Source organism: Mercurialis annua, linkage group LG7 (genome assembly GCF_937616625.2).
Source record: "Mercurialis annua linkage group LG7, ddMerAnnu1.2, whole genome shotgun sequence".
Taxonomy (NCBI): Eukaryota; Viridiplantae; Streptophyta; class Magnoliopsida; order Malpighiales; family Euphorbiaceae; genus Mercurialis; species Mercurialis annua.
This window is the reverse complement of record NC_065576.1, coordinates 48,159,898-48,180,557: the sequence shown is the minus strand read 5'-3', so window position 1 is coordinate 48,180,557 and position 20,660 is coordinate 48,159,898. Positions and strand designations below refer to the sequence as shown.

Here is a 20,660-nt window from a genome sequence, read left to right as displayed (position 1 = left end):
AAAATATCTAATATTTTTTTATTGCCAACATAAAAAAAAAATTAACAAAGAACTAATTATCATCTAAAATTTATATAAAAAAAAAGTAAAATTAAAGAGTTACAAATCAGATAGGCCATTAAATTAAAAACAAAAATTTACTCTACATTTTTAAGATGCTTTTACTAAAAAAATCTTTATTATAACGACAATAATCGGCGATGCTCTAATATGTTTAATATACCTTGTTAAGATTAAATGATTCTCTCTAGACATGTATAATTTGCTCCCTTGATACCACTGCAAAATAAATAAAACTACAGCTATAAAAAAAAAGTGATCATATTTTAAAATGGACATAAATATCCTATAATTATGGTACTTAATGAGTAATAAAAGTATAAGAAGCAACACAAAACCAGAAGTGATTATAGCAGGTGACAGTCCTCACTGTGTAATAAAAATGCTTACAATTAAACAAAATATTATGTTACATAATTAAGTTTCACCTGAAACTGATCTTTCAAGATGAAAGGCAATTGATATCTCCCACTGCGGCGAATATTTTCTCCACCCAGGCGGTGGCTGTTAAAAAGATATGAATGATTGTATTGCACTTCAGTTCACTCAGCGACAGTAATTTGGAAACCGCAACATGAAATCAATAGACAAGACCTTTTAGCCAAATAAACCGCCGCCGGTCCCCAATTCCGCTTGTTTCAGCTCTTTTCTGCGCTGCTCCTCTAAAGGATCTGGACTCTTCATCATTCTCCGCAGACGCCTAAGTATCGCATTTAAAATGAATCCATTTTAGTATAAATTGAATAACTGACAATTCTAAGCTAATTTATCTCTAAGAGGTCAAGTTATACCTGTCTTGAGCATGCTGAGCAGGGAAAGTAGGCATAAAATCTTTAGACTTGGGAAGCGGAACTTCACGAAACCACTCATGATTAAGGGCAGCTTCAGCATTTATTCGCTGCAAGAATAAATAGTATGAACCTTGATGAGTCCCCTCATACAAACCTACTAATCCAATATCAAATGATTTCAAAAGAGCTAAATTTATTTATTCTATTACCTTCTCAGGGTCATAGGTTAAAAGTTTCTTCAACAAATCAAATCCAGAATCAGAAAGAACCGGCGAGCCAGTGAAAGAAGTTGCTGGGAATTTCTTACGCAGTAGGTTATACCTGAAACGAACAGGTCAAGCTGTTTAGTGGAAACATGAAATCAATTCGTAACTGAAAGTGTCACCAATGGAGGCCAGATAGCCAGACCAGAATCACCCAGCTGGAAGCCTGGGAAAACAGCAGCGAGAGAATAAGAAAAACCGACAAATTTGTTTATTGGAAGACATAAGAAACACTAGATACTTACTGGTGCTTAACAAAGTTGACCTTAACACCAGGCAATTTAGAGAAACCAGGCCAGATTGTCTCATTTGGTGTACCGAGTACTCGAAAAATCTGCATTTCAGAAAATGGAATAAAATATTAAAAAAAAAGTTAAAATAATGAACAAAACCAACCATATAGTAGCAACATATGGCTATCAATCAAAAGCAGCTATAAATCAACAAAGCAGGTTTAGTTGGCATACTTCTCACCTATCACTACAGCCAAGTATAGAATTACCTTATCAAGTTGGTCAAATTCTGTTTTCCCATTAAAAAGAGATTCCTTTGACAATAGTTCAGCCATAATACAACCTAGTGACCACATGTCAATTGCAGTTGAATACTGTTTAGCTCCCAAAAGTAGTTCAGGCGCCCTGTAATTTTTATTAAAATAATCAAACATTTGATTCTGACTGGCAGATGCATATATATCAAAATTATGCTACCGTCTATACAGTATAATACGATCAGGAATACTCAAAGACTGGGCCAAACAAATCAAACATCTAGGTTCTAGCTGAAAAAATAATATCCTCGTTAAATTTCTGCTTGAAAAACTATAGAAGAAACAACTATATGACAAAAAAACTTGCTTGATTATCACATGCCTAGAGCTAGCCAATCAAAATTTTCCACCCTACAATTAGTAAAGAACTCATGCAGAATTATTAGCTAACCAACAACAAAAATAGATACTTACATTTCATTTGACATCACAGTCCAGTCAAAATAATTAAAAAATTGTGTATAAACAATAAATTTAACTATTAAAAAAAATTGAAAGAGCAAGTGTGCAGTTGCAGCTTACCTGTACCAAAGAGTAACAACCAATTGAGTATATGGTTTCAACGGACTCCCATATTGACGAGCCAACCCGAAGTCACAGATCTTCAGCTCACCTCGATTATTCAAAAGCAAATTTGATGTCTTTAGATCTCGATGTAAGACCCAGTTATCATGCAAATACTTGACACCCTCCAATAACTGGAGCATTAAGCATTTAACTTCACTCTGACTAAATGGCTGCTTCATAGACTCCATTAGGCCTTTAAGATCATGTTCCATGTATTCCATGGCCATAAAAATGCTATCAAGATTACTCCCTACAACAACTTCTTTTACATCAACAACTGAAGGGTGATGAAATGAAAGAAGAATGTTTATTTCCCTAAGAGATGTCAGTGGAAAACCTTCTCGTTCTTTCTCCATTTTGACCTTCTTCAATGCTACAACTTCTCCAGTCTTTTTATCTCTTGCTCTATATACAACACCATAAGTGCCTTCATCTATTTTATTTAATCTCTCAAACTCGTCTACACTTCTACATCCCTGAAGCATGTTAATGCTTCTTTGAGGTGGACCTGCAGGTTCTGCTGTTCCCTGAGAATCATTCCTGTTCTCGGAATCTGTATCAGAATGGCTATTGCAAGCATTATTCTCATCATCAATTTCCATATAGTCATCCATGTCAGTATCATTACCAGGATAACCATCCCCACTTGACGACCTAGTATGAGCGCCTTGCTCATCAGATTCAACTGATTTCCCTTTAGCTCCTTCTGAACCTTCCCTTCTAAGCTCGCCAACATCAGGAGTCGATGATCTATTCTGTACTCTTAAATCCAAGGACTCCATATGAGACATCTTTTTCCTTCTTTTAGGCCTTTCCTGATCATCTACAATTTCACCTTCATCAACAGGAGAATTGTTACCACCTGCCCATCTGGAAGATGATATATTCCGTGTTGGTACATAATCATCATCTTCTGTCGGCTCAGTTTCACGGCCATTACCAAATTGTTGCTCCTCTAAAGGCAAGGCATCCAACTCGTGAAGAGGCTCGGATACAGTCAACCTAACAGCCCCTTCAGCCATGGTACCCTTTACCAGTGGAGATGAATGTAACTTCTGGCTATTGGTACTCTTAATGGGAGAAATCTCCAGTGCCCCATCCGGAACAACATTGGGGGATTTGCGGTATGCCTTAGGGAGAGGTGGTGGTGGAGGGAGAGCAGTAACCGACGGAGAAACCCTACTTTTGGAAAAATAAGTCGCTTCTTTATCATCTCTATCCCAAACTATAGGGGAGAACTTTCTCTTCTTCTCAGCAGGAGTCTGAATCCTATTCCCTATTACTTTGGAAACCCCATTATCTCTACCTTTATCTTTATCTTTGACCTGCAATTCAGACTCATTGCCATCATCAGACCCACTTTCACTAGACAATTCACCCGGCTCCCTATCTATATCAGCTACAGTAGTAAACTCACATCTCCTAGGTTCACTGCGCACACCACCGCCACTACCACTGCTACCACTACCCCCTGAATCAGTCCTGCTAGAAGAGGACCGATACCCACCATTAACAACTACTTCTCTCTCTTTAATATCCTTCTGTCTAACCTTACTTCTATCTCTTACATCACGAACTAGAACCCGCTCATTTTCGCCATTACCATTCCCAATAGTTTCATATTCCTCTTTAGAAAAAGCCATGTCCCTCTTCGAAAATTCATTATCACGATAACCTCCATGTCTCCCAGCCGCCATAATATAGAAACAAATTCTATTTATTAATCGAGTCGAATCAAAAACCTTTAATTCCCCCAATAAACCCTAATTTCAAATTAATTCACCAAAATTCCCAAATTTAGATCTAAGAAGAAAAGGGTTGAGTAATCAAATACAAACCCTTGTAATCTATCGACCTTATTGCATCATAATTAAGCTCGTAATTTTAGATTACGAGTTATTAAGAGAGATAGTGAAACCCTAGGAAATTGAAGAGGAATAAAATGGGGAGAAAAGGAAACCCTAGAAATTGAATTACTAAGAGGGATAAATACAAATCATAAGTTATTTGAAGAGGAGTTAGGGTTTGCCTACCGGTGCTGAAATAGGAAAACGACGGACGGCGGGCGGGCGAGCTGAGCGGTGGTTCTGGCGAGCGAGAGAATCTGAAACCTCTTCTTCGATTGAAAAGAGAGAGGAGCGTGAAAAGGAGTCAATACGTCACCGCTATCTACCGTTTAATGGCGACTCCACTTTGCTAAATTATGGGCCTTCTTCTTTTTTTATTATTTTTTTCATTTTTTTGTATGTACTAGTAAAATCAATTGATTTATAGTTTTAGAAATTTAATATTATTTAAATTTGTAAGCACACATATTTATAATTTAGTTTATTAAAAATAATAAAGAAATATAATCAACTCGCATTATACAATCAATGATACTATAAAGTATAAAAGATAATAGCTAAGGTTCAATTCGGTCCTTAAACTTATGACCGACCAATTTAAATGGCCGAACCTATGACTTTTGTCGATTTAGTTTAGTGAAAATATGTTTTCAATCGGTTCGGTTTTTTGTGAATTAAAAACTTGGTTTTCGGTTAACGGTTCGATTTGAGATTTGAATTCTTAAAATAACCAAACTGAACAAAATCGAATAAACCGAAAATTTGATTTTTTTTTTAGTATTTGTACTTTTTTACTTTTTATAATTATGTTCTTTTATTTTTTCTATTTTAACTAAATCGACCGAATTATCGACCTATTCTGTTCGGTTTTGAATTTGTTTAATTTTTTTGGTCGATTCAGTTTTGAGCATTCAGCCGATCCGTTAATTTGGTTTTAGAGATTTTAGTTTACTTTTTACCGAAACCGACATTATAGGCAATTTAATTTAAAATACAAATATTAGAAAAATAATTGTATCTAGACAATGTGAGTTAATTTGTAAGTCACTCTTATCCTTCTTTAATTTATAAAATATGTCACTATATAGAAAACTATTAAATTCTTATAATTCAGATAGTTAAAATGTACTATAATTTTTTTTGTTCTAGATTTAATTCTATTTTGGCCAAATGTCGTAAAAAGGCCAAACCTTTCATAAAAGTTTCACAAAAGTCCCGACCTTTCAATTTTGTCGATTTTGGCCAAAAACAAATTATTTGGTTTCAATTGTGGCCAACTCTCAATTTGATTTCAATTTGTCTATGTGACGCCTATGTGGCGCCTATGTGGCATGTCAAATATTGAAAGGTCAGGACTTTTGTGAAACCAAATAATTCATTTTTGGCCAAAATCAACAAAATTGAAAGGTCAAGACTTTTGTGAAACTAAATAATCAGTTTTTGGCCAAAATCGATAAAATTGAAAGGTCATGACTTTTGTGAAACTTTTGTGAAAGGTTTGGCCTTTTTACAACATTTGGCCTTCTATTTTTTATACTTCTTACTTTTTCATATTTCCTTAAAAGTTTTATAAAGAAAATTTATCTTATATTTCAGTAAAATCAAAAATAAACCGAACCGGACTAATTTTACCATTCTTCTTAAATTCAATTTTTATTTCATTCAAAAACCATTCCATTTTGGAAAAATTCACTTCAGAACCGAAAACCAATTACACATTGCTGACTATGGTGTAAAAATTACCCAAAGTTTTTGTTTAATTGGTCACCTTAGCATTTGAAGCTACAAAAATAGCATTTTGTATATAAAAACTTTGCAAAAGTATTAACAACAAGTTTACACCAACAAAGAAAAGGGTTTTGCATGTTATATATTAACTTCACTGCTCATAATTTACTCCATTAATCATATAAATATCAGATCAAGCCAGGATCATTCAATATGACAACTTATTCTGCACTTGTGAAGAATTCAAGAATATAACTTATCAAAACAATCCACAAGCTCGCAGATCGATCAAAATGAAGAAAATAATAAAAGAAAACAGAATAAGAATGGTTACTGATATATAGTATTGCTGCTATTGCATATAGATTTATAATGCATTAGCAATGCATACTACCAGCATAAGGAAGGTAATTTAAAGGAGAACGAAGAGGGCAAATGTCCGGTCCTCCGTATATAATCTGCCCTTTCGGCTGTTCTTACAGCTTGCTCATTCAGTTTGGCCTCTGCATTTGCTCGCTTCTCTTCAGCTATTCTCTTTGTTGAAGCGAGTTTGCTTGCCAGCTTTTCCTGGGCTCGAGCTTTCGTTCTCTCAGCCTTTACCTATATATGAATGCAATGCAAGTAATAAGAAAGTAGATTTCATCTTGTGAAAAATATTGTTTTTCCGTTTCAACATTTCCCGTTTTACTAATCCCGTGCAATATAGATGGATGGAAGCATAGATAGAGTGTAAATTTAGTATGCAGACTAAGCAAGGACTTTACTGAACTATAGTAGAGGTGAACTACTACTTTCATCTCATTGTAAAATAATAAAGTTGAAACTTTTGTTAATTCATTGTCTAGATCTTCGAAGCACTTGCTTTTTTTCAAGTACTAATGTACGATGCACTGATATACGGAAACTTCTTCTACAAAATTATGTTATAAACAAAAAGTTTCAGTTTTGAAAGTGTTATCGGAAGCGGAAATGAAATGTCAAAACATAAGATTTGATAAGTTTCAATGCAACATAGGTACTGACATTTTATATCCCAAGGGCATAGAAACATTCAGATGCTTCATTTACTAATTACTATCGTTACATACCTATAAGATTCTTAAGCTGCCAAGAGATGAGATTTTCTACGGTATGACAGGACAAACTTTCAGGTTAGTATTTTCTGGTTTTCGAAATCAAGGCTTAATGAATTATGTTTGCAATGATCAACAACATGTACTACTTTTTCTAACTTTTGGAGACCAAGATGTTCAAGAAAGTGTCAACAATGCTAAAGACATGCTGGTTTAGCAAGCATTATTATGAGAAAGCATTGCAACATATCTGGACCCTACTTTACGCAACAAATTGAAGAAAGCATTTGAGAAAAGGCAAGAGATCCAAACTAAAGTAAAGTATGTCACTTGTCAATCATTAACCATCAATCTAGATAGATATTTATACCTCAATTTTCTTCATTTCCATTTCTGCTTTCCTCTTTTCATGATTTTCCCAGGCCTGTATCTTCACATCTTCTCGCTTATACCTACAAATTCAGTGAATTTCCGATCTTAGCTTATCTGAAATGCAATCATATCACAAAAGAGTGAGTCTGTATATATCACCTTGCGGTATATTTGGCTCGCTCCGCTTCATCCCAAGCTATGGCTCTTGTTTCCAAGGAATTCACATTTCTTTCTTCATCTAGATTCTTATTCTCAGGAATCCTGCAGGAACTATTTGGGTCTTCTCCTCCGCGCCCTCTCACTGCAGAATTCAATTCACCTCTGCTTTCGGTAGTAAAGCCCGCATCAGGACACTGCAGCTCATGCTGAAACCTGACGGGAGTGGACGATCCTGAAGAAATCGGGCTCCTTTGAACTGGAGTTCCAGCTCTAATAGGAGTAGCTGTTCTTGAAGGCTCTTGGCTAGCAATAGGAGTCATCTCAGTCCCCATATCCCTAACACATATCGATCTAACAGCAGATGCAGCCGCACAATTTTTCACGGCCGGCTTATTGATTCTCCAAATCGACTCATCACAATCCATATTTTTGGTTTCCATCAAAGCAGGACATCCATTTTGTTCCACAGTGCCGTCAACGTCATCATCTCCACTCGAGTAGTCTTGTTCTTGCTGCGGAACAGGAGCTATCAATCTCCTATCATCAGCATTCGAGTTTCTTGGCTTGGATTGGTTTTTATCTCCTCCTCTTGAAAACCCGACAAGCCATTTTTGCGCATCATCCCATTTAGACGGCGTTGGCTTGCCTAATGCCGTTCTATGATGATGAGAAGGAGTAGTTCGGTTCGCTCCATTAACACCTTTATGAAACTCAAAACTCACTCCATTGCTAGTTGAAATCTCCTGAATTGGTCCATGATTATAACACCCTTTATCCTCTATAGATCTCATTCTCCTAAAAAAAAAGCTCAACTTCTCCTACTATGTGACCACTAAACTTAGAACCCACAACTTAACTTTTTGTGTCAGCAATGAAATGCCAATCCCAAGTGAAGAAAATGGTCCAAATTTCTTGAAAATTAACCCTATACAGCCCTATACTTCAGATCTCATCTATGTACAGTAACAAAACATCTATCTAGAAAAAAAGAAGTAGTGGACCAAACTCATTCCTCTAACCAAAAATTCACCCACTGTTACTGCACTATGATGCTTAGAAATTAGACCAAAAGATTGCCAAACTAACTAACTAAGCCAGTTAAATCTTCTATGGGGCATTATAACAAACACATAATACTCATTACAAAATTTGTCAACTTTCTTGGTTTTTATGTATCAAATTGCCCAAACAGGAACTTTTTATAATATCTCTATCTAAAACAATTACTTCATAATAATAATACAATGGACCCAATTCATGTGGAACACATAAAAACCATCAAGAAAAACAAGAAAATAATTAAAACCACCAACAATGGCTGAAGCTAATTAAAAAGCTGAAACCCTGAAAATATAAAAGTTTGGTTTTCAAAACTAAAAGAACATTGAAGCCAGAGAATAATACCTTAAAAACCATAAAAATATTTTGACACTATCTAACAAGGTGCAGCAAGGCAGTAACCATAGATGGAAAAGTTTAGATCCATTGTGCATTAAAAAACTAAAAGAATATAAAACAAAAACATTATATTATTATACTAGAGTTAAAAAATCATACACAAAAGTTAACAATATTCTTATATTAGTGCATTGAAACTTGTGTTTCTGCAAAGTTTCACTTGATAATAATATCACTTCCTTTTGTATTTTTTTTACGATTTAAGCACATTATTCAAAACGGGACATCCTGTATTTCGGTTCTTTTGAACTTTTCATCTTATGATCTAGTGTCGTTTTAGGTGTTTTTCCGTAAAAACAATATTGTTTAAGCGGTTTTGAATGAATAAAACGGCATTGAAGAAGGTACTTGAGCTATAAAATGCTAAAAAAATAAAAGGTTGAAACTTTTTATGCCAAAACTTACATAATGTTTTTAAATAATGAATAAAGACAATATAGTAGGAGTAAGAAAAAACCGGTCCGCTGAATTAACGGACCAAACCAATGATTTTCGGTCGGTTTGGTTTGGTTAAAAAAATTAGATTTGGCTGGTTCGGTTTCGACATAAAAAATTTAAGTTTTCGGTTATTGGTTTGATTAGAAATTTAAATTATCCAAATCAACCGAACCGAGTGAATTAACCAAAAATCTGAATGTTTTTAAATTTTTCAAGTATTATTTCATATTTTTGTCGATTTTAACAGAACCGGCCAAATTACTCGACTTATTTGGTCAGTTCGGTTTTGCAAAAAAATCCTCTCTTTTTGATCTTTCGGTTAAAAAATTCTGTCGATCAATTCGATTCTCGGTTATAATTTTTTATCCGGTCGATTCAGTTTTAACTATTCGGTTGAAGGGGATTTTCACCTAGAGGCGGGTGACATTTGAGGAGAGTTAATTTATTTTTAAAATACGGTTGTTTTATTCCTTTAACGGTAACTAGAAAGAAGGGTAGTACGTTGGATGGCAGACACGTGGAGAGTGTAGATTTGATTAGGGGTGTCAGTTGATAGGGTTTCTGACGTTCTCACGTGACAATTATGGGGCAATGTAGGGCACAATGTTTGCGTTTAATGAGATGATGGTGACCGTTTTAGTCTAATTTGTGGGATACTCTTTAACTGTTTTGACCAGTTTTGGGTCAGGCGAATCAACGGGGAGGATCTATCTATTTAGATTAAATGTACGTAATGGTCCCTCAAGTTAGATTCGAGTTTCAATTTGGATTTTTTTATCTTTTTTTTTCTCAAAAGGGACTTGTTTGATCTATAAGTTCAACGCAAAATATCCCTAAATCTTTTAAAGGGACCGAAATATAACGAAACACACTTATTTGATATATTTAAAAAATAATAGTATAAATACCAGAAAGGATATTACAAAAAATTCATACACTATATATATAATTTTTAAAAGATATTATCCTTTATTGAATCTAAAAAATATATGAAATAAATATATCATATTCAGTTATACCCTTTTAATTATATCAATGTCTTTTTACATTCAATAAGCTAAAAAAATACTTTAATCTTATGCTATATTTGTCCTCTTTATAATTTATGTTTCTTTCCAGTTTGAACAAATTGATACATAAACAAAATAAATGTTTATTCTCCTTTTCATTTATTTTTTCTTATTTTAATTAAATAATGGAACTCTGATTTATTTTATTATCCCATTTATTTTCCTTTTTCTAACTATAGTACACCTTTAAAAATGAAAGAATTTTTGAAAATGGAAATTGAAATTCCACCTTAAATATGTGACTATAGAGATATGATTACTAAGCCAAAGACCCATATAAAATAAAGCTATATCATATCCACTATAAAATCCATTTGTCCTCTTAAAATTTAGGAAAACAATTTTCAATTAACTTTAAAATTCATTTGTATTTCAACAGGAACAAAAACCATAAATCAAGAATGAATTTACAAAATTTGAAATGCAGTTGGAGAGTCCTAGCCGTTAGATTAGAATTCAATTATTATTATACTTTTTTCCTAATATAATCCAAATGAATCATATGAATATGATGGTGAATTGTGGCCCACAACTTAGAGAACATGATTAATTTTTTGGACCAATTTGATGAAAAATATCACATGGGGTTGGATTGGAACTTGGATGCATTGGCCACGATGATCCAGATTTCTGACAATGTTGATTTTTGTAAAGGATAAATGTTAAAAATGTTTGATATTTTTTGCATAATCATGCTGTTTGCTCAATCCAAGTTATTGTTTAGAACTAGAAAGAGATAAAGTAATACTTTTAGATCACCATGTCTATACACACTATATGATTAGGGAATAATTGCATGATTTACATTTTACAATATTTATGGTGAATTTAATTTAAATAAATTTTTAAATGAATATAATATTTATATTCAATAAAAAAATATAGTAATTCTATTTTTTAAAATTTTAAGAATTATATCCAAATGAAATATTAAATAAATTTATTTAAATATAAAATAAATTTTAGGGTAAAATAAACTAAATAAAAAATCAACTATTTTTTTTATTATAATAAGTGATGACATGATGAATTTTATGACCACTAATAATTAATTTACCTTTATTTATCACTGGGGTAGTTGATCTCACGGTCTTCATACAATATTATATCATTTGAATTATAATTTATTTATCTTTTCATATTCCTAACATTTTGGTATTTCCAAAAAAAATATTCATGTAGTTTAATATACAAACATATTATTTTCAAATTTTAAGCTCAAATCTTTCAATCATGAATTTTATGATAAAATCTAATATTTTTAAAATTTTAAATTTTAATTTTAATTTTTTTTTTCAAAATTTTAAATTCAAACCTTTCTACTATAATATATACAATATGTTAAAAATCTATTAAAATTTGAAAAACTGAGGATACAAAAAATTACTTTATAGATGAAGACATCATGGGTCTAACTTGTATTTTTTCTACAATGTACAAAATGCAATTTTTGTGTCGAGGGCTTAAAACACAAAATTGGTCATTGAAACTCAAGGTCCAATGGCCAATTTTTATTTTATTTTTCTTCTTCGACTTAAATAATAATTTAGCCTTTTTTTATTTTTGAACAATTAATATATAAAATAGTTTTAAAATTGGTGGTTATAATTAACTAACTTTATTTTTATAATTTTTTTCTTCAATTTGTAAATTAATTGCCCTTCCCAATTGACAAAATTTGTCTCTTTAATTTGTAAGCTAATTGCAAAAGTGGAATTAATCGATTATAATCACTAATTTCAAAACTAATATATCCACAAAGTTAATTTACATACTAATTATCTATTACATACAAATTGAAAGGCAAATTACTACTTAAGTCCTTCTTCTTCTTTCTTTGTTAAGGGGGTTATTTTAATGAATTGAATGTCTAAACTCAAAACACAGTTACAAAATTATACAAGCCTGAAGCTTTTCTATCTACTTTTTTATGGGTATTTCAGGGTTTATCAAAGGGTTTAGTATCCTCAACAAAGCTAAACCCAGAAAAATATTACACCCATACAATAATTACATTCAAAGCAGAAATTTTTCACATTTCCAAAACTTCAATTCTGATAATTCTGTACTCCCAGTTTTAATTGTTGGTGCTGGACCTGTTGGTTTAACTCTTTCAATACTTCTCACCAAACTCGGTATGGATCATCAGAAATTTAGTACATTGTTAGTTATCATTTGTTTTAGACTTGTAGTTCCAGGTGTTTGATGTTTGGTCTCTGAGAACAAAGTTTATCTCTTTACTTATGATTCGGGTATTAGCATATTAAATAGCAATCTAATTCTAAGGTTTAAAACGTTACATATCAAATTCTAACTTTTTGCGTAGCCCAAATCCCTTTTTTGGCAATTTTTGATCATACATGTATGCCACTTATGGGAAAAGTAGCTGAAAAGGGCATTTGGGCTACAAAATGTAAAAATGTGATAGGCTAGTATTTGATATCTAATGTTTTGAACATTAGAATCAGATCGCTGCAAACTTCGTACGTTGGGATTTAATATGCCAATATTCCGAACTATTTCCCAGAGTAACGATTAGGATGCAATTCAAGAAAAATTAATGATTATGTAACTGTGTCTCTTTACTGCTTTGATTTTTCTTTCTTGCTATTTTGTTTTGTGATGAAATTTATGTTGAGTAAAATTTTAGTTGGAACTATCGTTTAAGAAATGTGCGTAATGAAACATATAGGGGTAGAATGTGCCATTTTGGAGAAGAACAAGGTGTTTTCGAACCACCCACAAGCACACTTTATAAACAACCGGTCTATGGAGGTTGGTTTTCTCGCGTGGTATTAGCAAATGAATGGTTTTTGTGGCTTATTAGATTCAATACATTCGCTGTAATGTTTTGAATTTGGTAGATATTTCGCAAGCTGGATGGTCTGGCAGAGGAGATTGAAAGGTCACAACCACCTGTAGATTTATGGAGGAAGTTCATATATTGTACTTCATTAACTGGTCCAATTATTGGTTCAGTGGATCATATGCAGCCTCAAGGTTGGTTTAATTTTCAGAATGACACTATTGCCATGTAGAATACAGTTTGATCTTAGTGGTCTAACTCCATGTTCTAGATCATAAAATAAAGTATGTGCAGTATTCGGTGTGTCCTCAAATTATAGGAGTAATGAGGATAACAAGTCTTCTTCCATTAGATTTCGTGAATGTTTTTGAGTGTGTGGATAAATTTGTTTCTTCTTTCAATGGGCAGATTTTGAAAAAGTTGTCAGCCCAGTATCTGTTGCTCACTTCTCGCAGTATAAATTAAATAGGCTGTTACTCAAGAAGCTGCAAGAGCTGAACTTCTGTGTTTTTAAACCTGAAAGCCCAAAAAGCCATGAAAATGGCCCTCTCAGGAGAAGAGAATTATTAATGGGGCACGAATTTGTATCATTCAGTGCCAATGATCACTGTGTTACAGCAACTGCTTCTCATACTGTGGAAGGGAAGTACATAGAGAGAGATATCTGCTGCCGTATTCTTGTTGGTACTGACGGTGCTGGAAGTATTGTACGGAAGCTTGCAGGTATAGAACTGAGAGGTGAAAAAGACTTGCAAAAGCTTATTAGCATTCATTTTTTTAGCAGAGACCTTGGAAAATACTTGCTCAGTGAAAGACCTGGAATGTTGTTCTTTATTTTCAACACTGAAGCTATTGGAGTCCTTGTTGCTCATGATCTCAAGGAAGGAGAATTCATAATGCAGGTAATGTTGATAATACATTTGCATTCATCTCATGCTGCTCTGATGAGTGATGAGCATTATGAACTAACAGTACTAAGTATTGTTTCATAGGTGCCCTTCTATCCACCTCAGCAGGATGTCAAGGATTTTAGTAAAGAGGTATTATTCTTCATTGGGGATAGGCTTTCCGGATTGAGATAATCTACATCAAGCTTCCCCATATAGTTGCCATAGTTTGATTAAGCATGAAGGAGAGATTAGGTTTACAATAAAAACCACTTAGCTTTACGATGCTCTATATCTAAAAACATGGTCGGAAGTTAATGTGTAATGATATTATTTAGTGTGCAGATAGGAATTCTTGTCCTTGGTGAGTAATATTTTCTTCGAAGGGCTCAACTTCTTGTAGATATGCAGGGATTTAATTCTCAAATTGGCTGGTCGAGAGCTTTCAGACATTAATATGATTGAAGTAAAGCCATGGGTGATGCATGCTGAAGTTGCAGAAAAGTTTGTGAGCTGTAACGGTCGAATTGTACTTGCTGGTGATGCTGCTCATCGATTCCCTCCAGCTGGTGGCTTTGGTTAGTAACCTTATATTATACAGTTGAATCTATACAAAAATTCATGTTTCTTTTGAAGGCTGTAGCTTGTACAAATTTAATTCTACGAAATTAGGTTACAAATTATACAAAGTCATCAGCACTCCTCGGAATAGTTTGTTTTGTATTTCTCTTCTTCGATTCTTGCAACATTAAGTTGTAATAATTTCTGTGATGCATGTCTTGGCAAGACTGAGGGTCACTAAATATGAATTACATTTTGGCGTTTGGTAGAATTACTTGATTGACCTGAGTTATTTTGTTTTTTGCAGGAATGAATACTGGCATTCAGGATGTTCACAATCTTGCCTGGAAAATAGCTTCTTCTATGAGGGGCATTGCACCATCTTCAATAGTTCATACATATGAAATGGAACGTAAGCCGGTATTGCTTTTGTCTTTCCATCTCCACTCCTGGTAAATTTATTTTGAGTAATAAGGATCCATGACCCTCTGCATACTTTTTCAGATTGCTGTATTTAATACAGCTCTCAGCGTCAAAAACTTCAAAGCAGCCATATCAGTTCCTGCTGCCCTGGGTCTTGATCCATCCGTAGCACACTCAGGTAACCAGCATTTTCTGTTCATTTTCTTCTTTAATTTTTGAAATCATTTCAGAAAAAAATTGGTGAAAAAATAGAAATAGTTTATAATTTTCCTAATGGTAGCCATGGTTTCTTACATTTCTTAGCTTTCCTCTCCCTCTGTAGCAAAATGAAATTGGTAGTCCTTCCTCACATTAATTTTTTGCACCCTGTCTTCTCAGTTCATCAAGCTATTACTGATGGGATTGGTTCCATTTTACCATCTGGAGTACAGAAGGCAATGTTGGATGGGATTTTCATGATAGGCCGTGCACAGGTTTCAGAAGCTCTTTTAAATGAAAAGAACCCAATTGGGCATTCAAGGCTTGAACGAGTGAGGCGCATCTTTGAAGAAGGAAAGAGCCTTCAGCTCCAGTTTCCTGCTGAGGATCTTGGTTTCAGGTATTACACGCTAACCCTCTTCATTATGTGATCTTGTTCAAGTTTCAAAGGAGAACATGGAACTTTGGCTATTTTAAGGAATTTCATTTACTATTCTCTCATTTTAGGTACCTAACTGGAGCACTGGTTCCTGATAGTGATAGCAAGGAAGATGTTCCAAAACCACCCACTGGCCGTAGAAGGGACTATATTCCTTCTGCAGATCCAGGTTCAAGACTGCCCCATATGGATGTGCGGATATTATCAAACTTACCTTATGAGGTATGCAAATGTTATTCACAAGCTGTATTTTACACAATTGTTATAGGAGATTATCTTAGCTAAACATTTTTCTTATAAAGTTCTTCCATCCTTATATTTCGTCGATGGATGCATCAAATGGTAGTTCTCAAATGTGATTGCTTTCTGTTCTGACTTATTTTCTCAGCGAGCGTAAAGCCTCAGATCATCATTTTACAGTGCCAAGTTTCAACTTTCATATTCACATGCACATGTGGTTAATTTTGCCTTTTCATCAATATAACCATGCTGTAGTTGTCTCTCCAGGCGACTATTTCTACACTTGATCTTCTATCGGGGGACAAAGTTGAGTTCCTTCTCATTGTAGCACCACATGATAAGTCATACCAACTTGCCCATGCAGCATTCAAGGTTACTGAGGAATTTAAAGTTTCTACAAAAGTTTGTGTATTATGGCCTGCTGATAAATCTGAAGCATTATCCAGTGAGAAGGCATTGGCACCTTGGAAGAACTACATCGACGTTATGGAAGTTAAGAAATCGTCAAATCTGCCATCATGGTGGAGTATATGTAAGATGACTGACAAAGGAGCAATCTTAGTCAGGCCTGACGGGCACATTGCTTGGCGTGCAAAATCAAATGTCAACGATGATCCAGTTTCAGAGATGAGGAGAGTTTTTTCTGCTATATTGGGGGTCAAATAACCGAAATATGACATCATTTCTACAGTACAACAGTGTTAGTTACATGGAGAATTCATTGCAAATTAACATCACTATAGAAGATTCTTTGATACCACTGAAGAACAGTACTATAGAAGGCTATCGAAAGTATTTGTGGCGTAAATTATTGTGCCTTGTTGTTCATAACATTCATTGTAAATTGGAAATGGACATGTACAAAGCACTCTTGAACATTTTGTCTGTTGCTATTGTCTACTTCCATCAACTGGGCATAACACATGCCAAGTGATGGTTATAGCACATGTATGGTCGAACACGAGTCACATTATTGTAGGTTAAATGCTTAATCCTTCGCGATTGAAAGATGGAAAATAGTGTGAATTTTAGAATCTTTTAATCATTGTATAGTTATTATAAAAAAAAAATCCAATATCTACATATTTTATAGGTTTGTTGTACGGATGACATGGCACAACGGATGTATACGAAAGATTTTTCACACCATAAGAAGATAAGTTAGCCTAATTCCTGTAATTTTCATTGCATTTTCCTAGAATTGTATGCTTGTCGGGGTTTGGTATATGCAACAGACATGAACATTACAGCATATACTGCAATCAACCAGATTACATGTCTAAAATATTACCAATAGAATGAACATATGGTAAGTTCACTTGAAGAATATGCCAAGTTATAGAAGAACAAACTCGGCATTCAAACTTCAAGTCTTTCTTTTTGTGTGAGCAGAACTTTCACTATCAAATGCGCTGCAAGACGGGTGTGACTTTCTTATGCATCAACTTTGACTGCTCGCCGTTCTAGCGACAAAATGGCCAATAATAGCTGTTGTAATTCCCAGCAAACCACCGGCAATAACCTAAAATAAAGAGTAAATTAGATCGTGGAATGATGTAACTATAACAATTTGATATTGCATTCATATAAAAGGTGATTCAAAAACAAAATGGGGAAATAAATGTAGAGACCTGAGTAGGGGTGTGACCAAGAAGTTCTCTCAGAGGTAATCTCTCAGCCAGAGGATGCTCAGCAGGTAGCTCATATACAATTTGATTCAACACCTAAATAGTGCCATTTTAATATATGAAACCAGGTGAACAAGTCAATGTCACCTATCGTAGAGAGAAACAAAGGAAAAAAGTTGTAGGAGCAGGACAAAGAGTAGGCGAAACGTCAAACCTCTGCTTGCCGTCCAGCTTGTAGTCTTACACCAGTCGCGTCATACATCACCTGCCCACAAAATTCTCCACATAAAAAGATAGTTCTAACATATATATTTACTGCTTAGTTACTATACATCTATATTGCATGGAAACAATGGAAGTTGAAATGCCAAAGCGGGAAACGACAAAATGATATCTTTTACTATGTTATATATATAAGTTTCAGACTTTCAAAAGTACTTCCAGAAATAAAACGCGGAAATTTTCCGTGCAACATGGATGTAAATTTAGAGTCATGAAAGTTTCTTACAACACAAGCTAAGATCAATGCAGTGGCAAATAATGATCCGCCAAAGCCTTCTTGGAACCCGACTGATATGGCAAGTGCAGTAACAGTGGCGGAATGAGAAGATGGCATTCCACCGGATCCGATAAGTTGCTTGAAATCCCATCGCTTTTCCTTATACCTGCCAATCTAGGGAAGGTTAAGACATTATACAGTAATAAAACTAATAAAAAAAATCAGTAATCGGAAACATTTCTTCACGAATATTAAGAAAGATATCAAAGCAAACTGGAGGCAAAGGCTTCTTCACTAGACCAAAGCCATTGAACAAAAGCAAACAATTAAGTTGGTATCTATATAGCCCAGAAATGGAAAATGCCGATACAGGAAACAACCACATTTTTTTACGATAGGTTATAACATATAGATATAAAGTTTTGAAGTTTTAGAAGCATTTCTGAAAACGGAAATAAAACTCAAGAAGTTTCCGTGTAGCATTGAGTTGCATCCATAACATCAATAGGTTCTCATGAAAGGTTGCTTTACCAAGAGTTTACTGAGATTCTACATTGTGATTCAGATTATGATCAAAGTTGCTGGAAACAAGTGCTTAAAGACTGAAAAGTTGGGCCAATGACTTAACATCTAGGTAGCACGGACATTTCATTCAATCAACGTTTCTTGTTTCAGAAACGTGTCGGGAACTCGGCATTTTGGACACAACTTCATTTTTAACATAGGAAACCTTAAAATAACACCATTTCTCCGTATCCTAGTCCGTGCTACCTAACTTAACATTAGTGTATGTGTATCATCTCATTATATAGTTTAGCGGTCAAGAAGACACCCCTGAATGATAAAAAAAGCATAATTCCAGGAATCTCAAATCACCACCAGAATTAAATCAATTTATTTAATCAAGAAACCCAGATCCCAAAAGATCCTACATTTCTTAAAAATGCAAGAAATGATTGAAATTTTCAATAAAAATGGAAATAAAAGAAGAAAAGTGCATTGAATTACCAAGAAGTGAAGAGTTTGATGGATTGGGCAAGAGCAAAGGCAACAAGAGCAGCAACCAGAGGATAATTGGTGAAAATGAACGACCCAGATGAAGAAACCGGGTCATTCAAAGACGATGAAGACGACCCAGATTCTGTATCAACATCCCCCATCTCTGTAATTCAATACCCAATACCAAAATGAAGATTATTCTTCCAATTTTTCCTTTTCACAAAAGAAATTCAAGAAAATCTTGTAGAAAATTAAAGAATGGATTAAGGATTGGTTTAAATAGAGGAAGAATGTTGTTGTTATTTAAGGAATAATTGGTTTGATTAATTTTGTTGATTTGTAGTATTTGGAATTGGAAATGTTTTGAGCTAACGGTCTTTGCTATACTTTCTCTTGCACTCAAACAAATGAATGTGCCTTCTATTTCTTTAAAATGATGTCTCGAATATACCCCTCAACCCATTCTCAGGATTCGGATCTCTCAACTCTTCTCAATAATATTACATAAGTGCTCGGCAGTAAACCGTTAAAGTCAGTGGTTTAAATTTTTCCGCAAATGCATTCCTTTTCAATTATCAAAAGAAAAATTAATTTTGAATTTTAGTTCTTAATTTACCATCAGATACCGACAATCGTCTTCTAAAATAACATTGAATTTTGGCTTATCTCCTTAAAAAACCCTCACCTTTTACCCCCAATTCGTTTGTACCCTCACGTTGCAAAACCACCAAATATACCCAAATTACGACCTTTCACTTTCAATTGCACCCTCAAGCATTAAATTGATCTCTTTTCACTTGAAAAAATAGGTTTATTTTTATTTTAAATAAAATATTATGTCCTATTTTAAAATATATGCTAAAATATAAAGTATTGATTTGAACATTTTTTAAGTGAAAAGAGGTCAATTTAATGCTTGAGGGTGCAATTGAAAGTGAAAGGTCGTAATTTGGGTATATTTGGTGGTTTTACAACGTAAGACTGCAAATGAATTGAGGGTAAAAGGTGGGGGGATTTTAAGGGGATAAGTCTTGAATTTTTGATACAGACGCTAAAAGTATATTAGAAACTTTTATTTTCTGGTGTCCATATTGACCAAAATATGTTTGTTTTAAATTGTCAAAAATTACAAATTAGCATGTTAAAATTAAAACTTAATATTATAATGATAATTATAAAAAACAATAAATTTTGTGACTTAATTTAGGGTTAATTCCATTAAAAATCACGAACTTTCATTTTAATCACGACTTTTAAAAGCTGCCATATAAATGACCTTTTATTTTTTTTTCAAATCTATCACCGATTTTTTTCGGCGTATTTTTTACCTTCCATTTTTTTTCAAATCTGCCGGATTCCGGTTGCCACATCAGCAAAAATATAATGAAAATTAATTTGGTGATAGATTTGAAAAAAATAAAAGTTTATGGTTTTATGTAACAACTTTTAAAAATCGCGATTAAAATAAAACTTCGTGTAAAGATCATGATTTTTTTATAAAATTAATCCTTTAATTTACAATCAATTCTTATAATAATGCTATTTATTTTTCTTTTTCTCATAATAGTCTAATTCTCTAATTGTTGGCGTAAGCTGATTTGCCT

The 20,660-nt window shown here is 33.7% G+C and overlaps 4 protein-coding genes across 9 annotated transcripts; 1 reads left to right on the top strand and 3 right to left on the bottom strand.

Moving 5' to 3' along the window:
• Positions 1–217: 217 nt before the first annotated feature.
• Positions 218–4,423, bottom strand: LOC126655438 (cyclin-dependent kinase G-2). 6 transcript variants are annotated; one of them, XR_007633025.2, is made up of 7 exons: positions 2,187–4,419; positions 1,617–1,752; positions 1,360–1,448; positions 1,061–1,172; positions 852–958; positions 489–760; positions 218–279 (listed from the first exon to the last, which is right to left on the bottom strand). XR_007633025.2 is itself a non-coding variant. In XM_050349626.2 (6 exons), the coding sequence occupies exons 1-6, from the start codon at positions 3,926–3,928 to the stop codon at positions 658–660; spliced, it is 2,289 nt and encodes a 762-aa protein (XP_050205583.1). In that variant the 5' UTR covers positions 3,929–4,419; the 3' UTR covers positions 381–657. The 6 variants fall into 6 exon arrangements, 5 of the variants coding, with proteins under 5 accessions (XP_050205583.1, XP_050205586.1, XP_055959818.1 ...); XM_050349626.2 differs by lacking the exon at positions 218–279 and having other exon boundaries at positions 381–760; XM_050349629.2 differs by lacking the exons at positions 218–279; positions 489–760; positions 1,617–1,752 and adding an exon at positions 1,260–1,280 and having other exon boundaries at positions 851–958; positions 2,187–4,423.
• Positions 4,424–5,961: 1,538 nt separating this feature from the next.
• Positions 5,962–9,000, bottom strand: LOC126655441 (uncharacterized protein At3g61260). The gene is made up of 3 exons (XM_050349634.2): positions 7,411–9,000; positions 7,250–7,331; positions 5,962–6,406 (listed from the first exon to the last, which is right to left on the bottom strand). The coding sequence occupies exons 1-3, from the start codon at positions 8,199–8,201 to the stop codon at positions 6,197–6,199; spliced, it is 1,083 nt and encodes a 360-aa protein (XP_050205591.1). The 5' UTR covers positions 8,202–9,000; the 3' UTR covers positions 5,962–6,196.
• A 3,223-nt stretch (positions 9,001–12,223) lies between these two features.
• On the top strand, positions 12,224–16,972 carry LOC126655439 (uncharacterized). The gene is made up of 11 exons (XM_050349632.2): positions 12,224–12,511; positions 13,069–13,151; positions 13,241–13,376; positions 13,591–14,084; positions 14,175–14,222; positions 14,473–14,647; positions 14,938–15,050; positions 15,135–15,231; positions 15,432–15,651; positions 15,759–15,912; positions 16,198–16,972. The coding sequence occupies exons 1-11, from the start codon at positions 12,307–12,309 to the stop codon at positions 16,594–16,596; spliced, it is 2,124 nt and encodes a 707-aa protein (XP_050205589.1). The 5' UTR covers positions 12,224–12,306; the 3' UTR covers positions 16,597–16,972.
• Positions 16,973–17,091: 119 nt separating this feature from the next.
• LOC126655442 (uncharacterized) lies at positions 17,092–19,521 on the bottom strand. Its single transcript, XM_050349635.2, has 5 exons — positions 19,066–19,521; positions 18,067–18,223; positions 17,773–17,823; positions 17,562–17,654; positions 17,092–17,452 (listed from the first exon to the last, which is right to left on the bottom strand). Exons 1-5 carry the CDS (start codon positions 19,215–19,217, stop codon positions 17,372–17,374), a joined length of 534 nt encoding a protein of 177 aa, XP_050205592.1. The 5' UTR covers positions 19,218–19,521; the 3' UTR covers positions 17,092–17,371.
• Between the last annotated feature and the right edge of the window lie 1,139 nt (positions 19,522–20,660).